This window comes from Rana temporaria, chromosome 4 (assembly GCF_905171775.1).
Source record: "Rana temporaria chromosome 4, aRanTem1.1, whole genome shotgun sequence".
In the NCBI taxonomy this organism is placed as follows: domain Eukaryota; kingdom Metazoa; phylum Chordata; class Amphibia; order Anura; family Ranidae; genus Rana; species Rana temporaria.
The window spans coordinates 285,423,497-285,443,106 of NC_053492.1; the positions used below are offsets into that span (position 1 = coordinate 285,423,497).

At 42.3% G+C, this 19,610-nt stretch overlaps 1 protein-coding gene across 2 annotated transcripts in view; it reads right to left on the reverse strand.

Moving 5' to 3' along the window:
- Positions 1–19,610, reverse strand: part of SOGA3 (SOGA family member 3) — an 89,520-nt gene that overhangs the window by 41,950 nt on the left and 27,960 nt on the right. The window contains exons 5-6 of one of the 2 annotated variants that reach the window (XR_005748701.1): positions 13,038–14,213; positions 2,163–2,286 (exon numbers count right to left, since the gene is read on the reverse strand). Coding sequence is in view for 1 of the 2 variants with exons in the window: in XM_040350389.1 (XP_040206323.1) it covers positions 2,333–2,443; positions 13,038–14,213 (1,287 nt within the window). In the remaining variant the exon portion in view is untranslated. Of the gene's footprint in view, positions 1–2,162; positions 2,444–13,037; positions 14,214–19,610 lie in introns of those variants that run through there. The other variant, XM_040350389.1, reaches the window with a different exon arrangement.

Consider the following 19,610-nt stretch of genomic DNA (forward strand, 5'->3'; position numbering starts at 1 on the left):
GTGGACGCTTTTAGGCCTTTATTCGGCCGCTAGCGGGGTTTAACAGCGCCCTGCTAGCGCCCGAAAAACGCTAGTTTTAGCTACACTTTACAAGTGTTTTTGAGGCGCTGGCAGTGTGAAAGAGCTCTAACAGCCGAACAAAGGGTTAATAGGTAAGCTGAAAAATATTCAATGTTTGCTTTTGGCTTTAACCACTTGCCTACTGTGCACATACACCCCCTTCCTGCCCAGACGAAATTTTAGCTTCCGGCACTGCGTCGCTTTAACTGACAATTGCGCGGTCGTGCGACGTGGCTCCCAAACAAAATTGATGTCCTTTTTTTCCCACAAATAGAGCTTTCTTTTGGTGGTATTTGATCGCCTGTGCGGTTTTTATTTTTTGGGCTATAAACAAAAAAAGAGCGTAAATTTAGAAAAAAAACACAATATTTTTTACTTTTTGCTATAATAAATATCCAATTTTAAAAAATAAATAAAAAAAATGTATCTCAGTTTAGGCCGATACGTACTCTTCTACATATTTTTGGTAAAAAAAATAAAAATAAAATCGCAATAACCGTATAGTGACTGGTTTGCGCAAAAGTTATGTTGCCTACAAAATAGGGGACATAATTATGTTTTTTTTTTATTTATTTTTTATTAGGAATGGCGGCGATCTGCGATTTTTTTTCGGGACTGCGACATTATAGCGGACACATCGTACACTTATGACACATTTTTGGGACCATTCATATTTATACAGTGAACAGTGCTATAAATATGCATTGATTACTGTATAAATGTGACTGGCAGGGAAGGGGTTAACCACTAGGAAGCGGGGAAGGGGTTAAATGTGTAGCCTAGTGAGTGTTCTAACTGTAGGGGGAGGGGGGTGACCGATCTGTGTCCCTATGTACAAGGGACACAGCATTGGTCTCCTCTCCCTGACAGGACGTGGAGCTCTGTGTTTACACACAGAGATCCACGGTCCTGCTCAGTTACTGGGCATGCGCATTGTGTTCCCAGTAACGCGACGGGTGCGCGTGCCCCCCCTAGCGGCTTTAAATGACAGGACGTTATATGACGTCCTGTCAGAACAATGCGGTATTCCGCCCGCCGTCATTTGACGGCGTGCGGTTGTAAAGCGGTTAAAGAGGAAGTAAACCCTGATGGGTTTTACTTCCTCTTTTGCTCGCTGCAAAGCCTGCATCGCCTACTAGCCCATTATGTGACACTTACCTGCAAAAGAATCCAGTGATGTCCCCTGTGTAGGCAGCGTCCATCTTCTGGTCCCTCTTCCTTCCGGTTGTGGACTCCGGCTCTGTGATTCGCTGGATCGGCGTGACGCCACTTCCGGGGAGCCGCCATTAATGGCACAGGCTAGGGAAGAAACGTCACAGAGTTTTGTTTCTTCCCCGCGCGTGCGCCGTTAACATTTTCGGCAGACTACAATTGAAATATCTCCTAAACGGCGCACGTTTAGGAGATATTTCCACTACCTATAGGTAAGCCTTATTCTAGGCGTACCTATAGGTAGAAGTCACAAAAAAAAGTGTTTACAACCACTTTAATATCGCTTTAACCCCCCTGGCGGTATTCCCCAGTCTGACTCGGGGTTACATTTCTGTGCTGCGATCGGTAACCCCGAGTCAGACTCGGGCTCGCCTCACTGAATCCACAACTAGAAAACAGCGATAATAAATTAGAATCACTTGCAGAATTGTGCGATAGCGATTTGTGGGGAAATTCGTCATAAAAAAATAAAAAAAGTAATGACAGCGACAATTCTGCAACTGAGCAAATTTCAGTGATTTTGAGTTGATTACATTATTGAATAATTTTTATTATAATTATATTATTATTTGTTATAATCATTTATAATTATATTATAATTTATAATTTTGTTTTTAAAAAAATGTCATACCCGGTATGCCTACTAGACTCTTGTTTGGACAGATTTAAGTGAGTTATTCCTAAGAATTGCAGGCCTACAATATAAAACGCCAAATTTCCTTGCAAATAATGGTACCGCTTTCAGCACCTTTTTTCTGAAATAATCATACCGCCAGGGAGGTTAATGAGTGGGGATTATTCCAGCCCAAAGTTAAGCTTTGATTCGAATTTTCTTACACTTTATAATATTATAAAATTATAAATAAAAGAAATATGTGTAAATAACTTACTTGCAGAAGCTGGAAAATGTAGGATCAGGATATTATACAAGCAGTCTTCAGTGTTTTTCGTAAGTAGAGTAGAAACTATATTTCTTTTACGGCTTATCTTGATGAATGGATAAATTAAACAAAACTGGAAATAAATAATAACAAAACAAAACAGAAAATGGCGGAAAGGATTACAGGACAAAAAAGAGGGTGAAAAGGAAGACGAGCTTAAATATAGTTGTGTAGGAAAGAGAAGAAAATAATACTAGGATGAGGATAAGTAAAATAATAGGCTGGAACATCTGGGAAGGTAAATACAGAGACAGAAAGATTTATTCACTTACAGTACTGCCTGCAACACATTGTACATAAACAAGTGCATGTGAACAGCTTAAGTCAGATACTGCAGACAAAAAACACAAGTCATCATTTATTTAACACTATTCTGCACAGGATGTTCTTTGATAATTCCTTGAATACTTCCTAGGCTGCTTGTTTTATTTTAGATAAAAAACAGATCATATCAGAACATAAAGTGAATCTTCAGCCAATTTTTACTTGTTTGTGTGGGAAAGAGATAAAACATCTATCGGGTCTTTACTGTTGTGTCTTTGTCAGAGAGATTTTTCCCCACTTTCTGTGACCACTGTTACTGGGATAAGAAATTGCCCCAATGGCAATGCATACAGCAAAGAAAAACTTTATGGAAGTCCTAAACCTTATTCACTCTATTAAAAATCACTGTTTTACTATTGTAAGTGTCTTTAATAAAGAGATCTCTTGCCTTAGTGAATCGGCGCTGTCAGTGGGATGAGGATAGGGCCGAAACAACTAATCGATTATGAAATTAATCGATTACAATTTTCATAATCTATTAATTGGTCAGTAACATAATGGGGTTAAAACTAAAATTAGCCCTTTATAGTACAAAAAAGCAAATGGCTACTGTAAATATTGTCCCACAGTAAAAAAATGAACCCCTTACAGTAGCGATTATTTGCTCTTTTTGCACTTATTTTTGTTTTTGTAACCCCATTATGTTACTAAACATCTCAGGCCTGGGTTCACACTTCTGTTTTTTGGTGCTTTTTGCAGAAACACACTACAGTTCATTTACAAGTTTTCCTATGGGACACGTTCACATCCATGATTTTTTTTCAGCTGCTGCTTATTTGGAAAGGGTAAAGACTTTTTAACGCAAAACGGTGCTATTTTGTTTTTTTGGGTTCAATATACTTCAATGGAGAAGCTGCAGAAAAGCATGTCATGTGTTTTGCTCCAATTTGTGTTTTGTAATCTGCCCAACAACAAATTAGCCCCAATTTTTTTTTTTAAATGCAATTTTTTTTTTAAAGGCTATTATCCGAATTAATCGATTAATCAAAACAATAATCGTCCAACTAATCGATTATGAAAATAATCGTTAGTTGCAGCCCTAGATGAGGAGTAAGGGGACATTATCCCCAATGGAGAAACATACAGCAATTAAAACCTAAGAGAGGTTTTAGACCCTCACCACTTTATTAAATATAGGAAAACATTTTGGTTTGAATTTTACTTTAAGGCTTCATTTCCATGGACGTTTTTACAGCCACTTTCTTTAGCCTTTTTTACAGCTTAACAACGCCTGTCCATGTTTTTTTTTTTTTCCACCTTCTGCTCTCCACTCTGTAAGAGGTAGGAGAGTGAAGGGAAGAAAGGACATGGCTGTGAAGTGGAGGATGGGGAGCAGGGGTCATGTAATGTGTGTGAGGGATCATGTAAAGGGGAGCAATACTGTGGGGGTGATATGTTAAGGGGGCAGCTCTTTGTGTGTGTGTGTGGGGGGGTTGGGTAATGTAGAGAGGGACAGTGCTGTGGGTGGGGGTAGTACTGTGAGGGGTGCGTGAAAGGGGCAGTGCTTTGAGAGTGATATGTGAAGGGTGGACAGTGCTGTGGGGGGGGGGGGGTGTTAAGGGGGACAGTGCTGTGGGGGGTGTAAAGGGGGAAAGTGCTGTGGGGTGGGGATGTGAAGGGGGGCAGTGCTGTGGGGGTGTAAAGGGGGACAGTGCTGTGGGGGGGATGTGAAGAGGGACAGTGCTTCGGGGGTGATATGTGAAGGGGAACAGTACTGTGGGGGGATGTGAAGGGGGACAGTACTGTGGGGGGGATGTGAAGGGGGACAGTGCTTTGGGGGTAATATGTGACGGGGGACAGTGCTGTGGGGGGATGTGAAGGGGGACAGTGCTGTGGGGGGTGTAAAGGGGGACAGTGCTGTGGGGGGTGTAAAGGGGGACAGTGCTGTGGGGTGGGGATGTGAAGGGGGACAGTGCTGTGGGGGTGTAAAGGGGGACAGTGCTGTGGGGGGGATGTGAAGAGGGACAGTACTGTGGGGGGGATGTGAAGGGGGACAGTGCTTTGGGGGTAATATGTGACGGGGGACAGTGCTGTGGGGGGATGTGAAGGGGGACAGTGCTGTGGGGGAGGGATGTGAAGAGGTAAGTGCTGTGGGGGGATTTAAAGGGAGACAGTGCTGTGGGGGTGTGTGTGAAGGGGACAGTACTGTGGGGGATATGTGAAGGGGGTCAGTGTTGTGGGGGGATGTAAAGGGGGACAGTGCTGTAGGGGGGATGTGAAGGGGACAATGCTTTGGGGGTGATATGTGAAGGGGGACAGTACTGTGGGGGGGGGAAGGTGTGAAGGGGGACAAGCAGCTTCACACAAAATGAGATGCTGCACAGAAAACGTGCAGGAGTACTATTGACTCTTAAACGCACTGAAATACAAGGTAAAGTTTTCCGCACATGGAAATAGCATGGTACAAACACACCATGCAATTTCCATGCGGCTGCTTTTTTGAAAAGTTGCCAGGATCTTTTTCCGGCAGAAAATGCAGGCACAGCAGCCCATTCAAATGAATGGGTCGTTGTTCTTGCACACCTGGGCTGTGATGTAAAGAATCATTGCACAAAAATGCGATTCAGATCTCTCCTAGAAGAAAGTTTTACTAATCGAACCTCCATGAATTTTAATTCAATACCCCTGGTTTAGGAGTTACTTCTCTAGTCCTGGTGATGATGTGCATGGTCTGCTGTTTTTTTTTGCCCCTCCCTTCCTGCAACCCACATTGCATGTTTTTTTGTTTTTTTTTTAAATGGTTGCAGCATACACCACATGCACAGCAAAATACGCCTCTACCATCACTGGTATGAGCCTGAGGCATTTAATATCCAGAGCCACTGCTAATGTGTTTGAGGCTAGAGAGCAGAGGATTTGACAGTTGCTACGGTACAGTTACCCGGTTGTTTATTTGCTTTGTCCTCTACCAAGGTGATGTTGACCTCTTAACTTTGGGGTCAATCTTCAGTAAACAAGTGGAATTTATGGTGATGGAGCACTGGACCTTCATAATGGATTGTTGGCAGTTGAAGTTCACACACTGGATTGTTCACAATATTTGTAATTTGTGTTTATATATTGATTATTATTATCACATTTTGTGTTGGAGCACTTACATCACCAAATGGTGTCCCTATATTTGTCATAAGCTGTTCATTATGATTTAAATGGATGGCACATCTATTTTTTTTATTGTATTTTTATTTGTGTTTTGGTATCCTGTCAGTTTTTAGTGTGTAGCGCCCCTTATTTCACATTCTGAATATATAATGTTATGGATTTATTTAAAACTAAGTGCAACGTGGTTTGCTTTTATATAATCATAGCTGGGAATCTGACAGACTCATCAGCAACATCTCCATGGGAGGTGGCCATCCAGAAATTGTCAGAAGGGATGGCTCAGGTCCAGTTATTATCTGCGTTGAAGCACAGATAGGAATACCCTCCAAGGGGCAAGGAAAGGATGCCCTCTTGTGAAGAAGCATGACTTTGGAGGGGGCCAAGGTCACCATACCCATGCTTGGGCTATCGAGTTGGTCAATCTCCAGAATTATTGATCCAGCTATTCAAAGAAAAAGCTGTTAAACTAGAATGTCACACTGCCAGGGTCAAGTAGTGGAGTGCCAAACTGGAACAACTCCCCATCCAAGAATTGAAGATGTGGTGGTCAACTGTATTGTGTATTGTAATACAATTATCCAATTTTTTGGGGGTTTCTGAACACATCGAGAGAAGGTAAGTTCCTCAGTTTCCTTCCCTTGGATGTGAGTGAGTGAAAACCTTATATAGCGCAGCAACATGCAAACTGAATCGCCTCTGGGCGCTGTAACCATACCGTGGGTAAAAACCCTTTGACCTCAGAAGAGATGGGGTTTAATCTTTCTCCTGAAGGCCAAGTGGTCCACCTCCAGACGGATGGCGGTTGGTAGAGCATTCCACAGTCGAGGTCCCTGGACTGCAAACCTTCGATCTCCTTTGGACTTGTACCTGGCTTTGGGTATCTGGACAAGGTTTTGATTGGTGGATCGCAGAATACGATTGGGGTTATGGGCTTTTATTTTTTCGGATAGATATTGGGGGGCTTTTCCTTGGATGCACTTATGCATTAGGCAAAGTGCTTTGAAGGATATTCTGTCTTTTACCAGCAACCAATGAAGGGATCTCAGTGAAGGTGAGATTGATTCCCATGTTTTTTTGCCGGTCACTAATCGAGCGGCCGTATTTTGAACGACTTGCAGACGAGTGATTTGGAATTTGGGGAGTCTGAGGTAGAGGGCATTTGCATAGTCAAGTCTTGAATTGATAATTGTTCCCACCACGACTGCAATGTCTTCTTTTGGGATAAAGGGGGTGAGTCTGCGTAGTAGGCGCAGCAGATGGTGCGATCTGCTGACTACTGACCCTATTTGTGAATCCATTGTCATGTTGGTATCAAAGGTGACTCCGAGACTTTTGACTTTGGAGCTAGGGGTGATGATTTTACCCAGAATGGGCGGGGGTGACCAAGTTGTCTTTGAATGATTTTTCTGGTTGGCTTGAAACAGGAGAAGTTCTGTTTTTGAACCGTTGAGTTTGAGATAACTCGTTGTCATCCAATTTTCTATCAGAGTAAGGCATTTCTCAAGTCCGAGAGAAATTATCCTTTTTATTGCATATGCTAAAATACAGCTGCGTATCATCCACATAAGAGTGATAGAGTAACTTCTGGTTGCTGATGATTTCAAAGAGAGGGCGGAGATAAATATTGAACAGAACAGGCGACAAAGGGGATCCTTGAGGGACTCCACATGATACCGTCCGTTTTTCACTCTTTGTGATCGGTTTTCCAAGAAGGAGGAGAACCAAGCGAAATCACCTTCAGTGACTCCGGCTACTTCAGTTAGCCGAGTCAGTAGTAATCCGTGGTCTACCGTGTCAAAAGCAGCGCTTAGGTCCAATAGTACCAGAAGTCAAGATTCTGCTTCGTCTGCTGCCTCAAGGGCGTCATCCAATATTTTGAGCAGCGCTGTTTCTGTTCTGTGACCAGGACGGAAACCCGATTGAAACGGATCGAGTAATTTATGGGTGTCTAGATGAAGTTGTAGCTGTTGTACAACTTCTTTCTCCATTACCTTGGAGAAGACATTTAGGCCTGTTATGGGTCATCGGTTGTTTGGATCTTTTGGGTCGAGGGTGTTTTTTTTAGGATAGGTTTTATTATCCCTTGTTTCAGCAAGGTGGGCACCCTGCCCTCCTTAAATGATTGGTTTAAGAGTTGCGTGATAGATGGTGCCAATATGTCGGCACACTCTTTCAGCAGTTTGGTGGGGATGATATCATTTGGCGCTGAGCTGTTTCGCAGAGTACCGATGATATTTTTAGTGGCCTCAATGGAAAATGGTTTTAGGGTGAAGTTGGTTGATTGGGATGGTTTTATGTGGGTGTTTGGTTTGAGCTTTGGGGAGGGGTTGCTGACGGTTCTATTTTGCTGAATACTTACACGGATTTTTTCAAAATTTATTGATGAAATAATCCGATAATTCGTTGCAAAATTCTTGTGAGTTAGAATTGGGAGCCTGGATCAAGTAATGAGCTTGTGATGGTTCCTGGATTTGGGAGCTGACGGGCTAAACGGCGGGGGGAAAAAACCTAATTTTGTAGGTGAGCGGAAGGAGAAAACCCCATCAATAGGGGTCCGGAGGGTGAGTAGGGACTATTGGAGGAGGGTGACACTGTTGGGGGTGTAGCAAGATGGCCGCCGAACCGGGGACTAGGCCCAAGCCGGTGGCAGAGGTTGTGGGGGGACAAGGTGAGGTGGTCGGGGTCCTCCAGGGACACCAGGGAGGTGGTGGAGGTCTATGTGGGGGGAATTGGTGGATTTGATTGACGATCAGGGGAGGAGACAGGGCTTACCTTAGGGGTTGCTGGACGGGGGATGCCTGCGGGAGGGGGGCGGCGGCGGCGAAGGTGGAGGGCACGCCAGAGGGGGCAGGAGGTGGTGCTGAGTCCTGAGTCCTGTTTTTTTGTACTGTGTCCGCAGCAGTGGAGAGCTGGGAGGACCCTGCCTAGCTGATCTGGCCCTGGGGAGAGCCGACTCGTTTGAGAGCGTCCTGCTCTTTCTATCACTGGGGTGAGCAGACTAAGGTGAGAGCGTCCTGCTGCACCGTCCTGCTGTTTACAAAGCGTCCTGCTGTTTACAAAGATAATCTCACCTACTGTAGATGTTTAGAGAGACCACACATTATAACGCAGAGGTAGCTGAAAAAATTATCCATAGCTAGGTGATCGGACCTTCATTGTAAGAATTGCTGCATGGACAGCTGAGCAGGAGCCTAATAGCATGTAGCTTCTCCAGAAGACCCAGCTGCTGAGGAGAGCCCCTTCCAAATTACTACATTAGTGGAGTGGCCATTGTCCTTGGGAATTGAAACCCTCCAGCTGATTGCCTTGGTTACCAATGCTACCCTGGAATTCACTGAGAGGCATGCTGTTTACAAAGATAATCCCACCTACTGTAGATGTTTGTGTTCCAAACTGTTTTAATAGTAGTGATTCTCAGATAGACTCTGTTGTTATGGATTTTAATAAACATTGCCTCAGTTGCTAGAATGCAGGCAACTCCTATGGACTAAAGTCCTAGGTTGCTAGGGGAAAGGCAGCGTGTGCTTCCTAGTGTCCTGGGTTGCTAGGCTGCAGTCAGCTTCTGCTGCCCAATGTCCTCAGTTGCTAGGATGCAGGTGGCTCCTACAATCTTATTTCTCAGGGCCAACAGCATACATTTAGGCACTCCTACTGCCCAATGCCCTTAGTTTCTAGGATGCAGGTGGCTCCTTACACCTAGCAATCTTATTTATCAGGGCTAACGGCATACATTTAGGCCCTCCTACTGCCCAGTGCCCTCAGTTGCTAGAACACAGGTGACTCCTGACACTTAGCGCTCTTACTATTCAGTGCCATATTTAGTATAAATGCTACAGCATTAAATACGGTCCATATGCAAGACTGTGGATGCAGATGTCACATATTATATAGGATAGAACCCCTGCCACCACTATTTTATTTTTGCTATCTGTAGACAAAACAGGAAGTTCGAAGAAAGGTTATCAAAGGGAAATCTTGGTTGTCTGTAGGACAAATTAAAAAGTTGAACCTCCCTAACAGCAAAAAAATGGCATTTTTTTTTAACCCTCATCACTAGAAAATAAACTGTTTTTAAAAACACTATAAATGCCATAGGGGACTTTTCATCTAACAAAATAGTCTGGTTTTCAGTCTTCAAAAGTCATATTTGATAATGACTTTCACTGACATATTGCCTTTTTTTTGCTTTTATATTTGTGTGATAATTTTTCATAATATAAGACTATCATTATAGTTGCAATAACATTTATATTACTCCATAAAGTTCAATAACTATTTTCATACCACACATATATTCTGCACACCAAATCATAAAGCTGTGCTTTTACTATATATCTAATAGACTTATTTATGTAACCACTTATGACTAGTCTGGCAGACAGGCTGAAAACTTTAATCATGGGAGGATTAAACCACAATTTTAATCTCTTTACAGCTAGTGTTTTTTTGATCTGTGCTGGTTTAGTGCCAGCATAGTTAGATAATCTGACTTAAGGCAAGGTGGCAGTATCGGGACATATTCCTTTAGGACTCAAAAACCCCAGTGCACAACTGACATATATGTGAAAAAGTAAGTACACCCTATGGCAAGTGACCTTTTCAACATATTTGAACAGGTAAACATTGTGGCCCGGATTCACGTACAGCCGCGTATCTTTGAGCGGGCGTAACGTATCCTATTTACGTTGCGCCTCCGCAACTTAGACGGGCAAGTGCACTATTCTCAAAGCACTTGCTCCGTAAGTTGCGGCGGCGTAGCGTAAATAGGCCGGCGTAAGCCCGCCTAATTCAAATGTGGGACAGGGGGGCGTGTTTTATGTTAATGTTATGTGACCCGACGTGATTGACATTTTTGGACATATCCCAGTGGACATATCCCAGTGTGCATTGCTCCAAATACGCCGCAAGGACGTATTGGTTTCGACATGAACGTAAATTACGTCCAGCCCCATTCACAGACGACTTACGCAAACAATGTAACATTTTCAAATTTTGTCGCGGGAACGACGGCCATACTTAACATTGGTACGCTGCATATACGTCTCATATAGCAGGGGTAACTTTACGCCGGGAAAAGCCTAACGTTAACGGCGTATCTGTACTGCGTCGGCCGGGCGTACTTTCGTGAATTCGCGTATCTAGCTGATTTACATATTTCTAAGCGTAAATCAGCGTACACGCCCCTAGCGGCCAGCGTAAATATGCAGTTACGATACGACGGTGTAACACACTTAAGCCAGTCGGATCTAAGGGAAATCTATGCGTAACTGATTCTAAGAATCAGGTGCATAGATACGATTCCTTTGTGAATCTGGGCCTCGATCTTTATTTAAACAGTGCCAACTCATAAAAGTGATATACTTTGCCAAATGAAACCCAAAATTGATGTATGTATTCACATATTGTAAGTTAAAAGAGAAGTATGGGGTGTTTTTTTAGAAATTTTACATACCTAGGTGGATGCAGCATCAGTGCAATGCTGCATCTGTCCCCTCCCAGCTCTAAGGCTGAGAACTAAGCGACCAAATACCGCTGATCACTTAAGTTCTCAGTGCTCTGTGAGCAGAAAGCTGGTGACTGTCTCTCTGCTCAGCCCCCCCCCCCCCCATGCTCACTGGAGCGCTGAGCTGTGGAGGGGGTAGGAGCGGCTGGCTTAGGCTCTTGGTGGCTCACGGTTCTGGGTGGATCCTGAGCATATGGTTGCAATCTTTCCCCAGCTTAGCTGTGATGTCAGCTGAAAGCAAGCTTCAGCCTGCTATTGGCTGAAAACAGGTCACAGGAGAGCAGAGCAAACTGCACTGCTGTGATCCACAGGAAAAGTACAGTCAAACAAGCTTTGCCCGTACTTCTCCTTTAACAAAAATGCAGATCTGTCACGTTAAATGTGTTTCAGATTAGATAACAATTTTTATAACCTCCCTGGGGAGTATGCAGGGAGAATCTGTCTTATTGAAACTCCACATATATAGGAGCTAGTGTACAGTGTTAGTGTTGTTATTGGAGTGTATGATGTCATCATGCCAAACTAAAAAGAGTTGTCTAATGCCGTCAAAAAGAAGGGGATTTCAAAATGATTAGAAATCAATCATTCCACTGTAGATAACATGGTCTACAATTGTCATCAGTTTCAAATGACTATTCATTTATCTAGTATGGGCTGGACCAGCAAATTCTGCCTAAGAACTGAATATTTGTTAAAATATGTCTTCAAGAACCCCAAAATGTGACTGCGGGATCTGCTGCTGGAAAAATATACCGTGGACTGATGTATCAAAGACAGAGCTGTTTGGCAATACTAACAGTAGACATCTTTGATGCAAACTGAAGCAGAAAGAATTCTATCCTATCTTTTTTTCCTCATTTTCTTTTTTTTTTTTTGGTGTCTTTTTTTTTGTAGGGTGAGTGCTTTAAGAATCTTTAATATATGAGGATTATAAGTATTAAGGTGGTCCCTGCATGATATTAATGCCTGGTTGGACTATAACATGTAAAACAAAAAATTGAGGGACTTGCTGTTATAAGATGTGGATGATGTGGTAATTGTTATGTAAGTTTTTATAAAAATTATAATTTGCAAAAAAAAAAAATCTATTAAGAAATTGGTGGGCAGTTATGCAAAACACTTACAAAAATGTAATTTCTTTATTTTTCCACAGTAGATTATTACATCTATTTTTTTTTTTTTATAAATTATTAAAAATGCACAGTTTACTTTTTTCAAGCATATCACCTTTACACTGTAGACAAAGGAACTCTGCATTGTTATGTGATGACTATGCAATGTGGCTATATAGGGTTTAATATACATATCACTGCTAAAGTCTAGGCACTACTGTATTTAGCAGGTTCTCTGAGCTACACTGTACATACCTTGACCTAAGGGTCTCTTCTAGCTATAGTGCATATGGGGTGCTTATTTTGTTAAAAATATTTCAGTACTCAAGGAATAAATCTAGAGTGTTTAAAGTAACAGTTTGCTGGGTCTGTATAGTAATGTATACATGTATTCTCCAACCTTTAAGATCAGTAGTTTGCACATTATACCCTATACCATGCATTTGTATGAATGAACACCTGTGTACATCTTTGTCGCATTTCCCTTAATCTAAGCCTAATACAAGACATAAGAGAGAGATGCCTGTTTTCCTAACACTAAAAATATCTTCAGAATGCTCCTGGACAGAATAGTAATTTTATCGTCAGGGAACAATGCCTAGAGGCTAATATGTTTGTAGATATATATATATATATATATATATATATATATATATATAATATATAATATTTTATAACTACATTAATGATTGTCTTTTAAAACTATTTTATTACCTCATGCTAGTTAAATAAAAAAAAAATTGTATTAAGTGTATGTGTTCCAGCACTGTAACCAACACCTACCTGGCTAACTGAAAGAGGATCATCAGCATTCCTGTCTTCAGATGACTTTGGGACCTCTAGCCGATCAATGAATGTCTGTAGTTCTTTCCTGAAAGCCTTCATCTGTGCATTGATCCGATAAAGTAATTCATGTTCTCGTATTCTGCTGCCTTCATCTTCCTCATCCATTAGTCCAAACAAGTCACCATTGGCCACATATATTCTAGCTTCAGTGATTATAGTGCTTGTATCTGAGATAAGCCGGTCAATTGTCTTGCCCAGTCGTTCAGCCTCAGACCTAATATCTTTCACCTGCTGCCTCTCAGCAAAATTCTTCTGCCAAACACTAGTAGAAAGATAAAAAGACCTAGTGGGAGTAAGACAACGGATATTGCGCACCTCCTCCGAGTCACTTTCACCACCAATGGGGCCTTCTCGTTTTCTGTGCGGAGGGCGAGAATCATCATCACTTTCCTTTTTCCCAGCATCACTCTCTGCATCACTATCTCTGGGACTTCCTCGGATACCAAGGTGGGAAGCAAGATCATAGCGCTGCATGTTAGACATAAGAACTCTGTTTTCATACTGGAGCTGCATGACTTTGCCACTCAACTCATTGATCTGCAAACGTGCAGTTTTAAGCTCCTCCTGTAAGGCGTCTGTCTTGACGTTGTCACTGTGCCGAGAACTTTCATGAGTGCCAGACTTAAACTTGTACTTGTTCATCTCTGTAGTGATCCGTTTGTTCTGCTCTTCCAAGTCAGTAAGGTTACGTCGTAAAAGTTCAGCTTCATCTTCAACCAACTGCAAGTGCTGTCGCAGTTCTGATACCGATTCACTTTGCTCCCGTGGAAGAGAGGTTGATGTGCTGGAGAAGTCATCTCCCCTCAGGTCATCCAGCTCAGCTTTCAGGCCTCTGTTTTCTACTTCTAGCTCTACTATCTTCCTTCCGAGTATATTAGCTTCCTCTTCAACTAAACGCAGTCGAAGTTTCAGTTCTGCCTCTCTTGTCGTAGGGGGTCCACTAGCCTCTCCCTTTGGTAAAGGGCTATCAAGATCTCCATAAAATGATCTGTACTTCTGCACTTCATGCTCTAGTCTGTCTTTTTCTTTATCAATCTTCGCCATTTTCTTCCTCATTAACATTGCTTCCTCTTTGACAAACTGGAGCTGGCACTTCAAATCCTCATTGTCCTCCTGATCACGAGACAAAAACAAGAAATTCAAATGTTAGAATGCAAACCTAAATCCCCAGTAATCATACAAACAATACCATTTAAACACATTACAGTGCTTTTTAGCAGAAAATACATTTTCACTGAAAAATGGTTTGTGCAAATTGCATTATTTGCCATGAATATGTAAGCACCTACCATGTGTCCCCTTAAAAGTGAACATCCCCCCTTTAAACCATGATACCCTCACGTGTCCTGTTTACATATCAGTGATTTTATTAAAGGAACACACAAAAAAGATAAAAAACATTAAACTAAAACATTAATTTTAACATCCAGCATTTTCACGACTGTCTTAGACTACATTTACAGTTTTGTGGTAAAATATGCTTTTAAATGTGTATTTTAATGCAATGACACAAGTTATTATATGAGCGCTGTCATGAGAGACCGATGGAGACTTCCATTACTGAAGTCTCCTTCAAGAATGATAGCTTCCTGGCTCATATTTTGGTACTTTGACTTCAATGCTTTCTAAGTCGTTGACCTGGAATGAGTAGAAAGGTAATGGTTCTAGCCTTTTTCTGATGCTTTTTTTTTTTTTTTAAAGATATTTTTATAGAATTTATAGAATTTACATAATTTACACAACATACAAAAGAAAAACTTTGGTTATTTATTGCATTGTAATATTTCAGAAATACACTTGAGTGGTCAAAAAACAGATTCCATTTTACATGTCCATGCACTTATTAAATGTAAAGTTACAAGGAGTAGCTGATATGTACTTCTTTAGTTACAGAGTAACCAGGAGGATGTACTTGGTTTAGTTGCACTGCATGTTTAGGAACATTATACAGCAGGTTATCAATTTGGCATAAATGGTTAAAGGGCTGGCCAGCCATCTGCCCCATATTTTGTGAAAGGTTTTGGTTCTTTTCCGAACCTCAAACGTAAGTTTGTATAAAGGTATCAAATCATTAATCAGTTTTAACCAAATGGATTTCAGAAGTACCTGTGATCCTTTCCAGGACAATAGTATGGCTTTCTTTGCATAGAAATGGAGGATACAAAGAAGTCTCTTTGCATGAGTTGAAATGTGGAGATCCCCAAAATGCCTAGGGGGCAGTTTTAGGAGTGGAGAATGTTTGGGAGGCCTATTGCCGATGAAATGAAAGGCCCTATCTCTATCCAAAAGTTCTGAACTATTAGACAGATCCAGAAACAATGTATAAAGTCTGCCGCTTGGCCACATCCTCTAAAACAGTCTGCTTTGGGAGCCAAGACCATTTTATGTAATCTAGCAGGGGTTAAGTGGGATAGATGAAAATGTTTTCTGTTAATGATACGGCCTTTGGATGATATTACGGAGGTCTTGTATGTTTTACTTAATTCTGACCAGTCATCCTCTGTGAGTGTAGAGTCCATAGAGGCCCATTTCGCCTGGGCCATTCGAAATCTAGGGTTGCAGTCAGTCATAAGGGCAGCATAATATGTGGAGATAAGTTTTGTGGGGTCAGGGTGTCACAGTACTTTCTCTAACTGAGGTATAACTATGGGATTTTCCAAAAAGCCAAACTGGGCAAGAATGGCGTGCCGGAGTTGGTAGTAGAAGAACATATACAAGCGTGGCAGGTCAAAGTCAGCCCCTATCTGTTCGAGGGATTTAAACCCCTGGGTGTCATATAGATGGCACAGGTATTTAACTCCCTTGGAGTACCATCGTTGCAGGTCAGGTATAGAGCATAGTTCTTTAAAGTTGAACCACAGAGGGTTGTTAGGGGTAGTTGACCTAACTCTTTAGAAATTTTGGAAACAGTTATTTTAAACAGGGAGAGCGAGGTAGTTAGCCTGGCCAAAGCCTGACCTCTGTATATAATATTATGGAGAGTCTTCAGAGAGGAGGCGCTGGCTCCCTCAGTGGATGTACAGGCATTTGCCGCAACCGGGTGTAGCCAGTCATGGATGTGGACCAGTTGGGAAGCCAAATAATATAAATAAAAGTTAGGGAACGCTAAACCCGCCATATGCGGCGGTAAGCGTACTGTCTCTAGCGCCATCCTTGGGGATCTAACATTCCACAGGAATGTCGTACATATTGTATCTATCCGTTTAAAGATGGATTTAGGGACCCTACAGGGTGTGTTGGCTAGTACAAATAACAGTTTAGGTAGATAGATCATTTTAAGTGTGTTAGCCCTTCCCATCAGGTCTTGGGGTAAGTCCATCCACTGCTAAGTCTGTATTTGTAGCTGGGCCAGTAAGGGACACAGGTTGTTTTCAATATAGTAGGACAAGGGTAACTGCACTAAGACCCCCAGGTATCTGAAAGAGGACACTAGCTGAAGTCTGGAGTCTGGATGAATCTGCAAGGTGGCATGAGGGTCTAGAGGAAAAAGATTAGACTTGTCCCAGTTCACCTGAAACCCAGAGTAGTCACCAAAGTCCTCTATCTCTGATAACAGCGTCTTTAGTGAGTCCTGGGTATCAGCCAGGTACAGCAGGGTGTCATCCGCATAAAGTGAGATCCGCTCTTCTATGGAAGCGATAAGAAGTCCCCTAATTTGGTGGGAGTATCAGATGCGCACAGCCAGCGGCTCTATAGCCAGAACAAACAGGAGGGGTGACAACAGACACCCCTGTCTAGTGCCCCTGGTAATAGAAAAGGTGTATGTAGTGTGGGAATTTACTCTTATGCCGGCCTGTGGGGAGGTGTAGAGGAGTCTTATCCAAGCAATAATGCAGGGGCCAAAGCCATACTACTGTAGTACTTGAAAAAAGATAAGGCCATTCCACACTGTCCAAGGACACAATGGCCCGGGTAGGTGTACATTCGTGGGGATATTGGACATTGCGAAACAGTCTAAGAATATTCATTCTCGTAGATCTGCCAGGTATAAAGCCCCCTTGATCGCTCCTGACCAGTTTTGCAACTACGGTGTTCAGATGGTTGGCCAATACTTTGGCAAGAATTTTAATATCAACATTAATTAGAGAAATCGGGCGGAATGGTCACATTTAGGAGGGTCCTTGCGTGGTTTCAGTAATAGAATAATCAAGGCCTCCCTCATAGTGGGGGGTGGGGGGGAATCCCAGCAGCCAGAGCTTTATTATAAGTCTGCAGAAGAGATGCACATAGTAAGTGTTGAACCTGGGAATACCACTCAGCAGGGAAGCCATCTAGGCCTGGTGTCTTATGTGTCGGTAGTTGCGAGATGGCCACTGCAATTTCCTTAACAGAGAGAGGCGCCTCTAAAAAGAGGGAGGGGAGACATATCTGGGTCAAGTAGTCATTAAGTTGGGAGTCTGTGTATTCTGCTCTAAACGAGTAAATGTCTTTGTAGAAGTCTAAAAACGTCAGCATGATGTCCCTTGGCGCGTCACTAATCTGTCCCTGTGCAGTCATAATTAGTGGGATAGAAATGGGAGAGTGCTCAGGTCTAGTCAAATAAGCTAGGAGGCTGCCAGCTTTGTTACCATGTTCAAAAGACTTTTGTATGGCATGCAGCATGTGTTTTTGTGTGAGGTCCAGTAAGCAGAGCTCATATTCCCTACGACATTGCAGCCAAGTATCTCTATTAGCTGGACTAGGGTCAGAGGCATAGGTAGTTTCTGCAGATAAAGTGAAAAGTGCTTTTGCGCTAAAATGGATCCTAAATGAGTGAATCCACCAAAAATATATAGTGCAGCAAAACCTAATTATGTTTACATGACATAAAACAGGAATATAAATAAATGGTGATTCTGCGCAACATATCACACTAATGGAATAGTGATATCACATAAACAAGATAAATGTAAGAGCTGACAAATAATCAGCATATAGTATTAAATGCAAAGAGAATAGTGAGTCCAAATATAAATATATATATACTCAAATAGTGAATAGTGAGTCCAAAATATATAATACTCATAAGGCGAATGTGCAAAAATATATAAAGAATATTGTGCAAAAAAAACGGAATGGAAGTTCAATCCCAATAGTAAGCACAAATCAGCTGTCAGGGCAGATATTCTGAATGCACTGGATGAAGGTGAGCACCAGCTCTATGGTGTGAGTGCACGGCCGTGCGATAGAAGATAAACCAGATCCCTGGCTGAGCTCCCGGGACTCTTACCTCTCAGCCCTCCTAAATGGGCATTGATGTACAGGTCACTCGCAGCCTTCTATGGGTGGTCCCTGATGTTTCCTCTCTTGATCTGATGGATCCTTCCTTAATTGGGACAGATGCTCCTCGAAACCAGATGGATGATGTGGGTTATAAGAGAGAGAGAGAGGGGACTCCCATAGTGAGGTAACGTTTGGTGCAGGTAAAATATGTTTATTGAGGAAAAACCTGCACTTACATTAAAATAAAAATAAAAGTGCAACGAGGAAACAAACAAGCGGCGTTTGAATCGCCAGCTTACGTCACTCCGGGTGTACGTCCTCCAATTCCTACGCGTTACGACACCACGTGTCTTCGTCTGGGGAAAACCCAGACGAAGACACGTGGTGTCGTAACGCGTAGGAATTGGAGGACGTACACCCGGAGTGACGTAAGCTGGCGATTCAAACGCCGCTTGTTTGTTTCCTCGTTGCACTTTTATTTTTCTTTTAATGTAAGTGCAGGTTTTTCCTCAATAAACATATTTTACCTGCACCAAACGTTACCTCACTATGGGAGTCCCCTCTCTCTCTCTCTTATAACCCACATCATCCATCTGGTTTCGAGGAGCATCTGTCCCAATTAAGGAAGGATCCATCAGATCAAGAGAGGAAACATCAGGGACCACCCATAGAAGGCTGCGAGTGACCTGTACATCAATGCCCATTTAGGAGGGCTGAGAGGTAAGAGTCCCGGGAGCTCAGCCAGGGATCTGGTTTATCTTCTATCGCACGGCCGTGCACTCACACCATAGAGCTGGTGCTCACCTTCATCCAGTGCATTCAGAATATCTGCCCTGACAGCTGATTTGTGCTTACTATTGGGATTGAACTTCCATTCCGTTTTTTTTGCACAATATTCTTTATATATTTTTGCACATTCGCCTTATGAGTATTATATATTTTGGACTCACTATTCACTATTTGAGTATATATATATTTATATTTGGACTCACTATTCTCTTTGCATTTAATACTATATGCTGATTATTTGTCAGCTCTTACATTTATCTTGTTTATGTGATATCACTATTCCATTAGTGTGATATGTTGCGCAGAATCACCATTTATTTTAGTTTCTGCAGATAGCTGTTTCTAATTCCACTGTATGTTTTGGGGTATTTTTACGTAAAATGCCAGTAATAGACATAAAAGTACCCCGCAACGTGGTCTTAAAGGCCTCCCATTCTGTGAGCGGGTCCACTGCGCCCGTGTTCTCTTTCCAGTAGATCACTATACCCTTTGAATATTCTTCCTGTACCAGCTCGTCCT